General features: G+C 39.3%; 1 protein-coding gene across 2 annotated transcripts in view; it reads left to right on the forward strand.

Annotated features, from left to right (window-relative positions):
* hm13 (histocompatibility (minor) 13) overlaps nucleotides 1-18356 on the forward strand; it is a 55969-nt gene that overhangs the window by 12488 nt on the left and 25125 nt on the right. For both annotated transcript variants that reach the window (XM_052031623.1, XM_052031622.1), the window contains exons 4-11: nucleotides 1771-1859; nucleotides 2989-3074; nucleotides 5919-6044; nucleotides 7924-7981; nucleotides 13699-13782; nucleotides 15471-15507; nucleotides 16422-16524; nucleotides 18034-18119. In XM_052031623.1, the coding sequence (XP_051887583.1) occupies nucleotides 1771-1859; nucleotides 2989-3074; nucleotides 5919-6044; nucleotides 7924-7981; nucleotides 13699-13782; nucleotides 15471-15507; nucleotides 16422-16524; nucleotides 18034-18119 (669 nt within the window). The remainder of the gene's footprint in view (nucleotides 1-1770; nucleotides 1860-2988; nucleotides 3075-5918; nucleotides 6045-7923; nucleotides 7982-13698; nucleotides 13783-15470; nucleotides 15508-16421; nucleotides 16525-18033; nucleotides 18120-18356) is intronic.

Genomic DNA, 18356 nt, shown 5'->3' on the forward strand with positions numbered 1-18356 from the left:
CCCTTGTTGCTATCTCTCTCTGCCAACTTCCTCCAGCTGTATCAAAGAAAAGGCAAAAGACCTATTGTGTAATGAATTTTGAACATAGTATTTAGATTTGCTCATTTCCTGGGTCTGTGTGGGGGGGGAGGGCTTTCCTGCTCCTGATCTTGAGTAATGTTGTGTCCAAAACAGTTTGGTACTTGAATTACTATTTCAATACTTTAATTGCACAAGAACAGCAAGGGTGCCTTTTTTCCACTTTTTCCCCTCCACGTGGTAAGGAACCCAGAGACAAAATACAACAGCTGCTGGCAGCCTGAAATTAATATGTTGGGCATACTCAGCTGGTCAGATAGCCTCCGGAAAGTGAAATAGAGCTACAGTACAGGTTAATGACCTTTCATCCAAAACATCAAAGATCATCATCTTGAAAGAGTAACTCCACAGTGGCTTCCTGACTCGTATTTCCAGAATTTTCTGTTCAATACACAATATATATTTGTCTTAGGGGAAGGTAAACTGGAAGAAAGTAACTGATGTTCAGCTCCTGACTGAATATTTATTTTTAGAAGACTGCCACTAATGAAAAGCTTTCCTTTCCATGACATGCACTATGTACCGAGCATAACTATTGTGTCTCTAAAGAGGCAAAGCTAGAGCAGTGAGGTGAGAAATGGTCTCACTTATTCACTACGCTTAATTTCTTGACTTGTTCTTGTTCGTGATGCTGTTTTGATTTGTTTGCGAGCAGTTTTGAATCATAGATTTTAGGTTTATGCCTTAATTCAGGATTGCAGTAGATAGGCCGACAATTTGATGCAGTATTTAGGCAGTGCTGAGGGACTTTTGGAATGTATTTTTTAAAAAAAAATTGAGGTCCAATCAGTCTGTTTAATTGGATGTATAAGGTCCAAAACATCATGAAAACGGTTCTTTTCACGTCTTGCCTATAGTTTATCATTATCTACACCTGCGTGACTTGACATTTCTGTTTATAAAGATATGGCTTTAGTCAACTTATTCTCTTTGGTTAAGTAACTGATTAACTCAAAATTAACTTAATGTCTATGCGGTACTGTGGGCAATCTTTAGATTTGGAATTATGGAATATTTTAAGAAGATGGAACTATAAAATCCAAATTTCTTTTAATTATGACAAAACTAAACTTAATCAATAAATGTGCAAAAATGAACAAGTTTTTCTTATGGGTGACATATGGTTTTTGACTCCCATGTCATCTGAACTAGGCATGTTCCTGTATACTAGACCGTACACAAAACTGTGACAGTGCACCAAACCTTCCTGTTTCTCCTTCAGCCCTACCCTCCACAGCAGGGAAGAAGCCATTATCCTCAATGCAATTTAGCGGTTTAACAAGTTGGTGAAGAGTATTGTAATCTTCCTCTTGCATGCTTTAGCTTTCCAGAGCCATGTGATGACACTGATCAGGGCTGATGGTCCTCCAGCCGCTCTTGAGTGCCTTTAAATAGCTGATTGTGACCAATCTTAATCAGTTTGGTATTGGTGGAAATGGTGGCTGTAATTTGAGTGTCGTCGTCATGGCTATCCCTCGAGGTCGAGGATGATGGTCTTTGTTCCGTTGATCTATTTCTGGGCACTCAATTTGAGTGTAACCAGAAAAGACAATAGTGGCTGATAAGAAATTTAAGTGATTTTTGTACCTACATTAAAAACTTCTAATATTATTCTGCTTTTTCTGATAATTACTTATGGAACTCGAGCAAAACTTGGGAAACAAGGTGAACTGATTTGTTCTTTTGTTTCAGTCCAGCTATGAATAAAGTATTTCCTGCAAGCCTACCAAACAAACAGTACCAGCTGCTTTTTACTCAGGGAACAGGGGAAACCAAGGAGGGTGAGTTTTTATACTGCTTAATTCATTAACTAAGACTGTTTATCCATTAATTTGCTTTTTAAGTAAGAGGATAACATGATTCTTCAATGAGAACTTAGTGAGTACGAGTGCTCTAGTATTGGATTATCATGTCCTCCATGAGATTGCAAGGCCAAAAAGAAGGGGGATAATTGCATTACATTTTCTAAGGTTTTTTTTTGTTGTGGCTGCTATGACCAGTTTACTTTTCGTCCTTAAGTCGCAAATGTTGTTGCCCAAAACTGGAATATACGTTGTGTTGGAAGTAACTAGCTTTGGATCTGTGAGATCACATGGTTCCATTTGTTGAGGTGTGTCAGGTGGTGAGTGGCGGTTGGCCAGTCCAAAATGAGGTGGTTGCAATTGAAGTGATTGTTATGCCTGAAATTAAAAGCTTTCTTGATGGGGATTTCCTGTCCAAATACCATTAATACTCATCCTGAGAAAGTGGTAATAGACTTCAGGGTTGAGATCAACTTGCATTTAAACAAATATTTAAAGATTACAAAGAATGAATAAGCTTGGAATTAAAAGGCTGACATTATTTTAAGATAACCTACTAAAAGTTGGAACTCTTGGAATCATTGAAAAATGACCTACAGGTCAATCAATAATTAGTGGATGATTTTGGAGTTTCTGACCCTTAATGTTGTAGTATTAATAAGAAAAATAAAGGTGGGATTTCTTCCAAAAAGCACCAAGGAAGTACATGCAGTCTGCAGGTGGTAATAAGGTTCTGTTCTTGAGAACTGTTTGCAATTTGGAAATGAACAAAAATGGTGTGTGGGAGAGAAGCACATAAACAGCTGTGACAGGAGATTGAGCAGGCGTGAAAAAAGTGGCTGCCAGCTGACCTCACTGACTGAGTGAGTCTACTCAGCACTCCCGGCTCTGCTTGGTTTAGCCCAGCCCTCTGATTGTTGCAGCTCAGGTGAGGGGTGGGGAGAGAGAATGCATGGAAACACCCCATTCCCACCCACCAGCAAATCTATCCTACTAGCTTCCCAGATGCTCGCCCATATGTACAGGGTTTCCACAAATTGAGTGTTCGTAACACAGGGAGGACCTGTATGCAAGTTTTTCTTTAACCAGGATGTATTTATTTTTCTAGAAATCGTCAACTATGAATTTGATACCAAAGATCTTGTCTGTTTGGGTTTTAGCAGTGTGATTGGAGTCTGGTACTTACTGAAAAAGGTAAGAACAAAACAACGTTCTAAGTAATGATTTGTTGGTGTTGAATGATCCTTATCCATAACCATCCAGTTAGTGGAACAGGCACAGCTCAGCACAATACAACAGGTAATTGCCAGATTGGCCACAGTTTTATGCTGAACGTTCTGCTCTCATTGCTAGTTGTAATTAGGGCACAGTTAGTTTCCATGCTTCTGGGGGAAGTGTGCGTTTTGTTCTCCTGAAGTTTGTCAATTATTTATAAATGTAAGATCCCTTAAACCACCTTAATTTCAGCATCAGATTGTTTTCTTTTAATTATTCTGGGCTTGTCTTCACTTAGCTTTTTGAAAATCTACTATATGTTTTGACCTGTGTACCATGAAGAGTTGTGAAAGTGAAAATCATGGAACCTTGTAAGAAACAAATTGAAGCAACAAATAAGATGCTGGAGGAGCTCAGTGGGTGAGGCAGCATCTGTGGAGGGGCATGGACAGTTGACATTTTGGGTGGAGATTTATCATCTGGACTGAAGATAAGATATATCTTTGTTAGTCACGTGTACATCAAAATGCAGTGAAATGCATCTTATGCATAGAGTGTTCTGGGGACAGCCTGCAAGTGTCACCACGCTTCCAGTGCCAACATAGCATGCCCACAACTTCCTAACCCATACGTCTTTGGAATATGGGAGGAAACCGGAGCACCCGGAGGAAACCCATGCAGACACGGGGAGAACTTACAAACTCCTTACAGACAGTGACCGGAATTGAAACCAGGTTGCTGGTGCTGTAATAGCGTTAAGCTAACTGCTACACTACTGTGCCTGCCCTACACTACTGTGTGACGGCTGCAGATGATGGAATCTGACAGGAGACAAAGGTGGAGCATGGAATCAAATAAGAGGCCATGTTCCCATCTGCCTGCTCCACCTGCAGTGCTTTGTCGTCTCTGCCTGTCACCTCCCAGCCTCTGTCACTATTTCAACTCTTCCCTCCTCCATCTGCCTATCACCCCTCCTCACCTGAATATACCAATCACTTGCCAATTCTTGCTTTGCTCCTTCCCTTTACCTTTTTATACTGGTTTTCTCCCCTCTATCCTTCAGTCCAGCTGAAGGATCTTGATTCAATATCAACCGTCCATTTCCCTCCAGAGATGCTGTCTGACCCAGTGAGTTCCTCCAGCATCCTTTTTGTTGCTCTAGATTCCAGGATCTGTAGTCTTTTGTGTCTCCAAGAAACATATGACATTGAAATGGGTGTGGTAGGGAACTTGTGGAAATACAAATTGTAGGGAAACCTGGTGGGGGAAGTGGACTTGAGGTCTTGGACAGGCTGAGATCTTGCTGAATGAGCAACCATGTTTGAGGTGGTTTGCTTCTATTTGTTCTTTGAGTCCCTCATAAAATTGATTAAATGGCTTTCAATAATTTTGACCACTTGACAGCGACTGTTGTACACTGCCTTTGGTTTTTGTTTTCCGACATTTGCATTTGGGGCTACTGCTTGGAAACTTGGCTTTAAGCAACGTCTTGTAAAACTGAGTGCATGAGCTTGCACCTTTCAGTGAATGAAGGGCACAGGTAGAAGTAGAGCTAACAGGTCCCCTGTGGTAGGGTTGGTAGAGCTGTGGTATAATAACTTTTTAAAAGTAGGCTATTAATGCAAAAGTTTGGGTTTTTTGGGTCATTTAGTAATGTGATGTAAATCTCTAAGTCATTACTGCTCATTGTTCTCCTTTCATTCCTGTAACTGCCTGTGGGATTATCATAAAGGTAGAAAATTAGAATTCTGCCAAATCAACTAAAAGCATTGTAATGTGAATGTTCTAAATGTCTCATTACTTAACTACCAGTCTTCAATTATCCAGTATTTAAATATCTATTATTGGAAATTTGGATTCTGTGTACTAGTAAATTGTAATTGAATTTAAGGACTCAACAAAAATATCATTGGCGGTTATCCATAATGCACGTTCTGGTTTGAATTGTTTTGTAGTAGATGATTACCTACAAGGTTCATTTAATGCAGGTTTTAGGTTTTTCTTTTGATAGACTTGGTAATGGTGAATTAAAACTCTTAACTGAAGGGGATGCAGTATTTAATTCTGGGTGGGGATAAATCCACAATACAGACAACAATGGTCATTTGGATTACATTCCAGAGGTAATGATCCTGGAATTAGCTTTTCAGGAAGAAGGGGTCAGAAGCTATCAAAGTAATGCTGCCAATAAAGCTGCTGCTAATTTTTAAAACCAGAGTTCTGACTCGACGGTTGGTTTCATGCTAAGTACTCTTGATTACAGCGTTAGCTTAAATTAGAGTATAGTGAGAAATTTTGATTCTGATTGTGGTCCACAAGCTCCACCGATAGCAGTGATGTATTGTTGCTTGTCTCGTATGGAGGGGCTTAACACTGCCCAGACAACATTTGTAAATGAATTGGAACTGATTTGTATGTAGTTTTGTATTGAACTCCCTAGGCTTTCAGATAATATAGATGTGTTTGGCCTGCTTGAAAGAACCAAAAGTACTAGTATTTCAGCATCCTCCAAAACTGGCATTTGGACAAAATACTTGGATTATAAACTGCAGCAAACATCTTGTTGCAATGTTAATGCTTCATGCAGTCACCCATGTTTGACAGCAACTAACCTGACTTGTGAAATATTGCTTAACGCTGCTGACACCCAACGTATAGGTTATTGGGTTGATGAATGAGTAGGACTATTGCTTGTGTTTGAAGAGGGTTCAATTAAAACGTACAGCAGTATAGTGTCAAAAACATCCTGCTATTTCATGCATGTTCTGGCATATGATCATGCTTGTTTTTTAATTTTAATGATGTTTTCCTGTTGTATTGCAGCATTGGATTGCCAACAATTTGTTTGGATTAGCATTTGCTCTCAATGGTGTTGAGCTGCTCCATCTCAACAATGTGAGCACAGGGTGCATTCTCCTTGGTGGGCTTTTTATCTATGATGTATTCTGGGTAAGTGTGTTTGCTTCTTCCCTGATTCTGTTTCTCTTGCATCTTGCTTGGTGAAAGGAGCAAGTAGTCAGCTTCCTCACTTCAGCCAGCAGTCACCAGTTGAGCTCCACAGGCATTGACCAATTGGGTTACAAAGTCCGTGTGTCAACTTAAATGCAAAATAGTTTTAAAGCATTCTGTAAGGTGACATCTTTAAGTTGTTCTGCTCTCTTTTTCCTGTTCAATTACTTCTGATTCTTTGTGGAAATGTAGTGTATTTACAAGGAAACATTAATCAATTGTCTTTCAAAAGGTACACTAAACATTTAGGAGGGATCTGAGGAAACAATATTTAAAATGTATCTTTTAGTGGTTGTTTTAGAATATAAGAAATATAAGTGGGAGTATGGTATTCAGACCCTCATGCCTGCCCTTCCATTCTGTAAGATTAAGGTTAACCTTTTACTTCTCCGAAACCTTTCTGCATTAACATCGTATCCCTTCGTGCCCTTAATATCTAACAAAAAAAAAATCTCCTGTGATCTATTTTGAATATACTTTAACTGACCTTGCATCGGCCACTTGGTGGTGAATTTGAAAAATTCACTAATTATTATTTTCTCATCTTGTCTCTGTCCTGAGCGACTGAACCTTGTTTCCCCTGGCTGGGATGATTTGACAGCAACTTCACATCTACCCTGTCAAAGCCTTTAGGAATTCTGTATGTTTTGAGTAGATCTAATCTCTCTATGTATAACAAGCCCAATGTCACTCTGGGTTCTCTGAACCACAATAATTACCTGTACAGTAGGAATTAAACAACACTAAACCAAGTTCTATCTAGCTTGCTTGCAATCCTGGCAGTTGCATGTCATAGAGCAATACAACTGCTGGATAGTAATCAAATTGCTGACGAATGTTATTGAATCCCAATCAATTAGTCGACAACCCATCTAGTCGAGGACTGATGGAAAATTGAAATGTAGGAATTTTTAACAGCTTAGGCATCATCTGTAGCGGTAATGGAAATTGAGGGATGAATATTGTTTGGAACACTGGGGTATCTAACCCGATCAATCTTTGAAATAATGCCTTGGGAATCTTTTATCCCTTAAGGGAAGTCAGGGCCTTGGATAACATCCCATCTGACTGCAGCTCAAACAGTGTAGCAGTCTCTAAATACTGCATTTGGATGTCAACCTCAATTTTTGTACTTGACTCTCTGGAACCTACAACCTTTTAACTCTGGGGTGAGAGTGTTAACCAATTAACCATGGCTGAGTTCAAGGCCAAGCTTTAATTAGTCTGATAAAGTATATGTGGGGATCTAGTTGAATTTTCCGTATTGTAGGCAAGTGATGTTGTAGAGCCAAATTAGATTTTCATTTGTTTCTATTACAGACCAATTGCACTAAATGAAGTGATTTTTTGTTGTTGTTGTTGTTCAGTTACAGTAATAGTTCTTATCTAGATACCTTGTAATTTCCATGTAGTTATTTGGGATATTGGAGAATACAAATTGCATAGACACCTAGTTTGAGTCGTAAAGGGTTTGTTATGATATCATCCTTGGGTTACGGTAGTGGCAGTTAAACATAGGGCAGACTTCTGAAATTAAGATGCTGAACCAAATGCAAATCTAATGTAAAGCAAGGATTTTTAACGCGTGGTGTTAATATTTTTAATGTTACACTTTTCTAGTAAGACTCATTTTGCAAAGAGCTTTACTGTAATTTTTGTTTTTAAAACAGTGGCAACCAAGTTATTCCTAATTCAGTGTCGTTATTTTGGTTTGGGGTGGTAAAAGGGACTCAGCAGCAGACTGCAATAACTTGCCTCTTGGAGTTATTTAAATTGTTAAACTGGAGAATTAATGCAACCTTTAAATCTCTGCCTACAGGTGTTTGGCACGAATGTCATGGTAACTGTTGCCAAATCATTTGAGGCACCAATTAAATGTAAGTACCATGGTAGTGTATTCTTAATATGTGGAGATCACAATAATAAATACCATGGACAAATGCAGCAGCAGGTTAAAAGTTTTAAGTGATGTAAGGATTTGCTAAGATGTGACAAAACCAGTTCAAGCTCTACTTGGTTCAGCAAACTGCTTGCAAACAAATGTCAAAGACATCGCGATGTTTATTCCTTCTCTATGTAGCAACAAGAGTTGACAATTTAATGGTTGATGTAATCAGTGAATTACCAAGCATCATTAGACTGCTGGTTAGATAGCTGACTCTGTGCCTTTTTTCTTGAGTGCTAAGATACTTTGCATTGATCCTGTTCCCCAGGATGACTCAGAAGAAAATAAAGATTGAAACGTGAGGTAGCATTGCTCTGTATTTGAAGCCAAACAAGGCAAAGTTTATTTTCCCTTTTACAGTAAACTGGTGGTGTGTGTCTATGGGATTGTTGTTTCCTGCTGATGGTATCAGGTTCAAAATGATATCGGGCCCTGCTTCCACCCACCCTTCGCTTTCCTCCTTTGGGAGTGACTGGAAATTACATGCATTTAATGGTGAAGGTGAGATTCCTCTGTGAAGCTTCTGTTGTACATTAGTTTACCAGGATTCTGTCTATGCTGATAAACTTCAAATTATCACCATGTGATGCTCATGGTTGAGAATGTTCTTTGGAAGGCAGCATTCTTCGGTTGTTGTGGCAGGGTTTTAGCACTTGGGTTTAGCACTGCCTGAAAGGAAGGCAGTTTAGGGAAGTTTGGTTGAGTATCAGTGCTACAGTACTGAAATGGGGCCCTTTGACCCACCACGTCCATTGTGGCCACCAAGTACCTATCTATACTAATCCCATTTGCTAGCACTGGCTTGTAACCTTCCATGATCTTGTGTTTCAAGTTCTTATCTAGATACTTAAATGTTCTGAAATACCTGCCTCCATCACTCTTTCAGAATATAAGAGCAAGGAGGTTATAAAATATATAAATCGTTACGTAGGCCACAGCTGTGTGCAGTTCTAGTTGCCAGACCATAGGAAGGACGGGAGTGCAGAGAAAGTGCACCGGGATGCCAAAGCTGAGTTTATTGTTATATGCACAGGTGCAATGAAACACTTATTTGCAGCAGCATCACAGGCACATGGCATCATAAAAGCAGCATTCACAAGAAAAACACAAACACAATTTTTACAAGAGAGAACACAATTAGAACAAAAAAAACCAGTCCATTTTATCCAGGCTGTTGCCTGGGATGGAATATTTTGGCTGCGAGGTGATGCCGAATTAGCTGGGTTTGTTTTCCTCTAAGGCTGAGGGGTGACCTAACTGTGGATTACAAAATAAGGGGCATAGATAGGGAAGATACTGAGAAGCCATTCCCCTTAGCAGAGGTGTCTATAATCAGAACCATACATTCAAAGTAAGGGGTAGGAAAATTAGAAGGGATTTGAGTTTTTTTTTCATCTGAGTGAGACTTGAAATCTGCAAGTTCTCCCCGGCCCACCCTCCTCCCTAAATTCTTCAACTACAGTTTTCTTCTCTATAGTGGACACAGATGAGAAGTATTCATTTAAAACCTTACCAACAACTTGTGGTTCCAAGCGCACATTGCCATTTTGCTCCCTTTTGGGCCTGATTCTTTCCCTGATTTTAGGGCTATACAGTTATTCTACCTGCGTAAGCTTGACAAGTGGTACACTAGATAGATACCCTAGTGTAAAAGATGGTTGCTGCCTGAAGTCTTGACCAAAGCAGTAATCATTGTGATTCAGCTGATTGCTTCTTGTCAATGACCCTTCATCAGATGAAGGATTGTCTACTCTTTTTCTCTGAAAATGCTATCTGACATGTTGAGCTCTTCCAACATTTCTATTTTTTGTTTCAGATTTCCAGCATCTGCAGTTTTATTTTGCTTGAATAGCTCAGTTAATTGTTGGGCTGGTGGAAATGCCAGAATCATAATCAGTACTTGCAGAAGAAAAGTGAGAGAATTATTTGGGAGGCAAAAAGATGAGTAATTGATCCTCAAATTTAGTTAGTAAGGATGGTACCAAGTCTCTGATTTTCTTTTGTTGATGCAAAAAATGAAATCAATTTAAGTCATGCAGAACGTAGTTGTGTGTTTTTAATCATAAATCAAACAATACAACAATTACGCAATTCTTACAAGGTATAACTATTCTGATAAATATCCAAGTTGTATCAACTCAATCGTTACTTTTAAGTTAACAGTAAAACTTGTTACCCTGTGGCAAGGATGTAATCCAATCATTAGTTTATAACAAACACTGACAAGAAGGACATATTTATCCCCCTCTGCTTCACTAAAATTGATATTTACTTGCTGGTCAGTTTTACTTGGTCATTTATTAGGTGTAATGAATTCTTACACCCTTTGAAATTTACAGTTCAGTTTATCATGATTTTGAGGATTTCTCTGATTTCTGGAGCAAAATTATTTTAAGTTTAATGTGCATTCCCTAGAGGGAGCCCTGTCCCACCGGACTTGGGTTCAATTCCATTCTTGGATTTAAAATCTGCCTCGTTTTTTATAAACTAATTGTATTTTCCCAAATTTGGCAAAATTTTGCTGGGACAAAAAAACAGTTCTTGCACAGTAAAGGTGTTTTATCCTGTGACATGTTGTAAATTAAGTAAATTAAGCTTCTTCTCCCTCTTGGATTACTGTAGATAATTACCTGGCAAGTGCACATTTTTGACCAAGCAAAGTAGGCTTTTGCTATTAGTCTCTGAAACTTGTGAAAATAGTAGCTGTGCCAAGAACTGAAAGAGAACATGGCAGTAGAATTAAAGCATCTTCTGTGCCTATGGCTCCAAAAGTGAAGAAGAGAAATCAGTGCATTTTTCAATGAATTGGCTGTCTGTTCCTAGACCATGCACAAATATTTAATTCCCTATTTATGAATTTGTCATTTGTATCACATGTGCTGAGGTTAACCATTATAAGTTTGCATTGCTCTGGCAATTTAAGCTTGTTTTTGAGAGGCTGGAGTGGCTTAATCAGTACACACTGTTGGACTATTGGAAGTGCCACTTGTTGAAGGAGCTGTTTAAACCAAAGACACGACTGTTCTCCAACATAAAGGATCCGATGGCACTATTTTAAAGAGTATAGAGAATTCTCCTGTGTCCTGGCCAATATTTGCCCACCAACAAGATCAGAACATAGAATATGATCATTAGATATGCAGCAAGCTCATATGTTGGTTTCCTGGGTTAAAAGCAGTGACATTTTGGGATGTCTTGATAAGGATGTGAAGAACTATCTAAATGCATGTGTTCACTTAATGTTTTAAAACAGGATAGATTGTCACAAGACTGAACATAGACATGTGGAATCCAATCGTGGATAAAGTATTTTTGTTGTTAAGTAGGATAATTTTGCATTTAATAATCAGCAGGGTAAAAGGGTAACTAAGTACTGTAAATGAGTGAAGGTGATTGGAGTGTACTGGTTTTTGTTGAAAAAATTCCTTAAAAAAAAATTCATGTTTTGCCATACATTAGAGGTAGGGAAATTATTGGAGAAAGATTCTTAGGAACAGAATTTACTTGTATTTGGAAAGGCGTGGACTTGTTAGGGATAGTGAGCGTGGCTTTGTTGGGGAGATTATGTCTCAAGCTTGAGTTTTTTGAGGAGTTGGTGAAGATGATTGATAAGGGTAGGACAGTGGATGCTGTCTTGATGCACTTTTGTAAAGTCTTTGACAAGATTCCTCATGGGAGACTGATCTAGAAGTCATATGGGATCCATGGTGAGTTGGTAGGTTGACTTCAAAATTGGCTTGGTTATAGAAGACAGGGTTGTGGTGGGAGGGTGTTATTCTGACTGGAGGACTGACCAGTGGTGTTCCGTAAGGAACCGTGCTGGGACCTCTGTAATATAAATCTGAACGATTTGGTAGGTGGTCTGATCAGCAAGTTTGCAGGTGACAAAAATTGGTGGAATTGCAGGTAGTGAGTAAGGTTGTCAAAGCATATGGTAGGATATAGATCAGTTGGAATTTGGGCAGAGAAATAGCAGATGGAGTTTAATCCAGACAAGTGTGAGGTGGTGCATTTTGGGAGGTCAAATATAAGAGTAAAGTATACAGCAAATTGCATGATCCACAGGAGCATTGATGTACAGAGGGATCTTGGGGTGCAAGTCTATCGTTCCCTGTGGCAACACAAGTGGATGGGGTTGTAAAGGTGTACGGCATGCTTGCCACCTTTGGTTGGGTCATTGAGTACAAAAGTTGGCAAGTCACATTGCAGCTGTGTAAAACTTCAGTTTGGCCACATCTGGAATATTGTGTGCAGTTCTGGTCGTTGCATTACAGGAAGGATGTGGAAGCTTTGGAGAGGGTGCAGAAGAGGTTCACCAGGATGTTGCCTGGATTAGAGAGTATTAGCTGTAAGGAAAAGTTGGACAAACTTGGATTGTTCCCACTGGAGTGTAGGGAGCTGAGGGGAGACCTGAGAGAATTGTATGAAATTATGGGAAGCATAGATAAGGTAGCTGGTCTGAGTCTTTACCCCCAGGGTGGGAATATCAAATACTAGAAGGCATAGGTTTAAGGTGAGAGGGGGAAAGTTTAAAGGAGATTTGAGGCAAGTTTTTCTTTACACAGAGGATGGTAGATGCCTTGAATGTGCTTCCAGAGGAAGTGGTAGATGGCAGTGTTTAAGAGGCATTTAAACAGACGCATGAACAAGCAGGCAATAGAGGGATATGGACCTTGTGCAGGTAGATGAGATTGGCATTGTGGTCAGTACAGATGTCATGGGATGTAGGGCCTGTTGCTGTGCTGTACTGTTCAAAGTTCCGTACCTGGGTCAGGAGGCTGTTTATTACATTCTCAGTGGGGATGTATTGAGGAACCTTTGCTTTAAAAACTTAGCTTCACGTTACTTTTTCTGCAATTGTACATATTCCGTATCTTTAAAATATCACTTGCACCATTGTGATAAATGGTATTAAGCTTTGCAGCAACATTTTGGAACCTCTGTCTGTTTCCTCTGAAAGCAAAAAGGGGGATGAATGTTTATAAACAGACCTTGTTTTTGATCAGTTTGGCCAAGGTGCTAGCCTGCTGCTTACCAGAGCAGCTGCATGAGAACAGAATTGTAAACTGTCAGCATTCCCCTAGCTGGTGGTTGGATTCCAGATGGCCTGCGGTTGGGCGGTATCACTGTGCACAGCACGAACTGGAATGAGATATACAAAAGCAAACATTCCTGTTGTAGGCTGCAGGACATCCCAGCTGCTCTGTGTTTATGCAGTCTGGCACTGGAATGCACCTAAAACATTGTGAAAGATTGTTCCCTTTTTAAGAAGGGCCACCCCTGCTGCCACACTTCTCACTGCACCAACTAAAGATGCTGGATTGTGGTTTGAGCAGACTGCGCAGGCAGCAGTAGTAGTTCTCTGACAATTCTCTCAAAATGGTTCTTTGTGGTTAGACCTCAATGATGAGCATTGACAGTGGGTGTGAGGGGAAGGGAGAGCATCACCTACGCACAATATTTTAACTCTACCTGACCCTGCTAGGAGACTTGCCATTGAGGAAAACTCTTTATATTTTCTTTCCTTCCTTCCTGAGCTTTCTGTTTCAAGGTGTTATGGGCCAATAGTATCTCCCCAGCTTTCCTTTTTCTTTCCTGTTCTCTGTAGAGATTGGATAGTAATGTTCTTTTTGTTTGTTTGTTTTTTAGTGGTGTTTCCTCAAGATCTTCTTGAGAAAGGACTTGCAGCCAATAATTTTGCAATGCTTGGCTTGGGGGATATCGTCATTCCAGGTAATTGAACTTGCATTAAGGGGATTCAGTATGTTTAATAGCTGCTCTCAATTGAGCACATGCTCTGAACAATTGGCCTAAGTGTGCTGGTGTCCAATGCCATGTGGTCTTCAATTTTAATGAGCCCAAGTTAGCTCATGTTCCTTTAGCAATTCTTGTCATGTGTCATTTTAAGGGTACAAGTATAATACCTCTCTCACTGGGTATTATACTTGGGTATCACTGATGTTACATTGGGCCAGTTGCCAATCTGATGTAGGAGAATATCAAAGGAGAGGTTTGGAGGCCACTGGTCATAATGCTTAGGTTTATTGTTTATTAACTCTTCAAGATATGGACATCAACCTAGTGGCCAACAATTATTGCCCATCTTTAGTCCCTGAACAGGTCATTTCAGAGGACATTTAAGAGTTGCCCATGATTTTGTAGGTCTGGAATCACACAAAGGCTGTAAGTGCAGTAGATTTCCTTCCCTGAAGTCTGTCAGTTAATTAGATGGTTTTTTTTTACATGTTGATGGCTTTGTGGTCAGCATAACCTATGGTGTCTGATGTTGTTTCTTGGACTTCGTAAAAACTTGACAGCTATATTATCAGGCGAGAGAGTATGCCTATCAAGGCAGATTAAATAGGTGAGATAAGGGAAAGATGAAGGATAGTGAATATGATTATAAGGATTGATTGGATAGACATAGGGGAAGGTATGTCCAGTGGCTGCAGTGTTCTTTAATTTGTATAACATCAAGTACAGTGCAACCTCTATGATGTGGGTATCAGACAACTTTTACACCAGCACGATAAGCAAAACTAATGTTACTTAATTTTGGAAACCCTCTTCCTTTAAAGATCTGCACCTCCCTTCCATTCCCCACCTCATGGCTCCATCTCCCAGTACTCTCACCCAACAGCGAGAGAGAGAGAGAGAGTCGCACACAGAACAGATTTATCCCCAACCTCCAGTTCCATTCTCTCTCATCTGCTTTATCATCCTGTATCCACAGCTGCAATTTGCAAAACAGATCCCCAGTGCAGGATTGTCTGTGCTTTTCTGGGACCTATTGCTCCTCTTAGTATTGCCAATGTCAGAGAGACTTCCACAAATTAAGGACTATTACATTCTACTAGGAATTATACTGCCTTCGTGTGACCCTGGAATAACTAGCATAGCCTAGAGCATTGGAGCCATAAAATCCCTCTTATCTCTATATAGCAGGAGATAGATGCATCAAGCCTCTCCCCAGAGATGGGTTCAACAGGCCCAACTTTCCTCTGGAGGTGGGGTTGGTCCCACATCTCCTGCTTCTCCTGTCTTCCTTATGATTCCACATTTGCCATAACTCTGTTCAGTTATTTAATCCATTAATTTCTTTGTTAATTTAGTAGACTAGTGAAGTTAATGAAGCTAGAGAACACAACATAATGTACTACTGTTTGGCAGACTACAGACTTTGCTGTCTGTTGCAAGGAAATAGAACTCTTCCATGTTGGAGGAAGTGATAATAGCTGCTGTATATCTGAAACTGGCAATATAATGAGGCATGTTATGCAGTCATGATAAATCCAAGAGGGAATTCAGGAGAAGCCTCTTCGCTAATGGAGTTGTTGGAATGTAGAACTCATTATAAAGGAACAATTTAGTACATTTCTGACTGGAAAGAGACCTAATTTTTTTTTCTCTTTTAAACTTAGGCATCTTCATTGCCCTTCTGCTTCGTTTTGATGTGAGGTAAGCAGCCTGAATATATGAATGGAGTTATATGTGACTAAAATTTAGATAATGTTGATTCTGAAGAGTTTTGACAATGCTAATCAAACTGCACTAGTCTGTCAGTAGTGATTAAGTAGCAGAGTCGTCAAGGAAATTTTTTGTAGCTCAAGGGATAGAAATTACATATGGGAGTCATAAATTAATGGAACTGTGTGTGTTCGTCTAGTTATTTGGAATAGGTGGTCTTGTAATGTTGGAGATGTATAGTTAAATTTTCCATACCTTTTTTGTTTTCTGATCCTAGATTCCCTTGCACTGTTAATTTTCCCTTTTTCCGTCATTCTTTCTCTATCTCTGTTCCCGAAGTGAAGGTATTGATATCTTTGTGTAGTATGGCGTCATTTGGTATTTTGTCCATGTAGTGACTGTTGAGTAAAGTATCTCAGTTTTATTCACACTATTGCATATTTGCAAGGATTGCTTTCCAGCAGCTGGTTTACTTCAGGCATTTTTGTACCTGCAACTCAGCTTCATCCTGATCTTGATGTGAGACTGGTTGCAGTGTCATCCAGCCAAGATCCTTAAACGTGACAAGGTGGAGACCTTCCCACTCTTGCTGGCTTTCTGCTTAAAACTATTCTGAGCTAATTGTAGGTTAAACAAGTACTCCTAGTTGCTGTATCTGCTTTTGCTTGTAGATGCAGGGGAATATTGAATTGTATAAAATGGTAAAGAATAGTGTTTATCCTGGTTTTGAATTTGACTTTTTTTTAATTTCATGTTTGTGGATTATCCGTTGAGTGTGCTAATGAGATTCTTGGATTGAAGTTTGGATTGATTGTCATTTCAAATTAAAATCCTGCTGTTGAAATATTGGTATGATGTACAGAAATTGCCAAGCTACCTTCTATTTCTTTCCCTTTCTGAACCAGTTTGAAGAAGAATAGTCGAACGTACTTCTACACCAGCTTCTTGGCTTACGTCTTTGGTCTTGGACTTACCATATATATAATGCACACTTTCAAGCATGCACAAGTGAGTTGTCCTTTGTGGTTTTAATATTGTTTGTGCTTTGATTTGAAGTTGCTCTTTACTGGTTTTGGAACCAGTTACAGAACGAGATGAATCATCGTGCACTCATCTAGGTTACCAAAGTCTAGTGGTTCTCACTGTTATGTAGCTCTAGAGCCCGATTCAGAATCACTATTAACCAAAAACGTTGCATGACTTCTATATGGCCTGTGCATACCCCACCAAGTGCACAATCATATTAAATGTATACCTATAAATATAGCCAAATCCTTTTGAAAAATCATCCAAAATTTTCAGTGCAATAAAAAAAATAAACTTGACAAATTTATCTATTACATGTGCACCCACAGCAGTGGTATCTAATGTCCACAATGGGAATGCATGTGATTGTTTAAAGAACTTTAATTGGTGTCCTCGTGTTAGTAGTATATAATGGGAAATGTAATAATTGTACTGTCTGTAATAAAACTTCATATTCTTCCATAGAGGTTGGTTTGAAAAGTTGCAAGCTGCGCATCTAAAGCCACATGTGGCTAAAGAGCAGCTGTATAGTCCTTTTGGGGAAAGAAATCTGTCATTCTTACTCAATTTGGCCTGTGACTTCAGACCCACAGTGATGTTGTTTCTTAACTGTCCTCAAATGAAATAGCAGTTAATATCTCAGATCAAGAGTAGTTGGGAGTGGGCAATAAATGCAGCCTTTTTTCAGCCAAGCCCACATCCTGAAGATGACGAGGTACTTCTATTCGCTTATCCCATGACACCGTGCAACTATTACTTTGCAACAGTCTCCAAATGCTGCTTTTACTCCACTCTGATGCTGTCAATAATGCTTAAAATGGCTTGATACAGCTTGTGCATTTAAAATTTCCATTCTACTTAGCTGTTGTTTGCTTTGTAAATTTTGAAAATTTTTTATTCTTGCTGTGGTACAGATGTTGGACTTTTAAAATCTGATAAATAAGCTAAAGTTTCATCCTGCAGTATGTATGTTTTCAGTGTTTGATTGTTTAGGTGGCAATAATCAAGTCTTTTGCAATTTGCTTTCTAATATTTGGTTGAATTTTTCTTTGTTTCTCTTCCCCCCCCCCCCCCCAACCCCAACCCCCCAACACCTCAGAGGAAATAGAAATAAGTAATAAGAAGACCTTTTTGTAATAATTTGCCACTTACACTCCCAGAATTTATTGGTGAAATCTAATTTTAAATGTCCAACATGTCCATATGCAATGCCTTATTGACCCAAAAGTTCCCAAACTGTATAAAGAAAGCAATCAACAGCAGTTAATGGAACCCCCATGATTTGTGATTTTTCAGTTTATATTTTTTAAAATGTTTTAAAGGTGTGTGGAATATATTTTCTACATTATAGAGAAATGTGATTGAATCCGTTCTGGAAATACATCAATTCTTAGCTCCACTTCATTCATTCCAAAGCGGCAATATTTAGAAAATTTGTGCAGTGAATCGTTTGACTTCCTTCTAAATGTATATGCACGTTTTACTTGTCAGCCTGCTCTACTGTACTTGGTACCTGCTTGCATTGGATTCCCAGTCATTGTTGCTGTGGTTAAAGGAGAACTTACTGACATGTTCAGGTAAGAATTTGGATTGAACTATAGTAACTGATGATTTTCAGCTCAATATTATTAATGTGTCTTGGACTGAGACTTGGTGCTAGGTGCACATGTTTGCTATTGATATCGTATGCAATTATAAACTGCCCTTCTGCAAAACTACTTATACCATCTGACTTAGTCAGGATTTGCTTTCACCCATGGAAAGCTCATAGATAGTACAGTAACTGCTGCTCCTCCCTGCTATCAGTAGCAGCA

Source organism: Pristis pectinata, chromosome 16 (assembly GCF_009764475.1).
Source record: "Pristis pectinata isolate sPriPec2 chromosome 16, sPriPec2.1.pri, whole genome shotgun sequence".
Lineage (NCBI taxonomy): Eukaryota > Metazoa > Chordata > Chondrichthyes > Rhinopristiformes > Pristidae > Pristis > Pristis pectinata.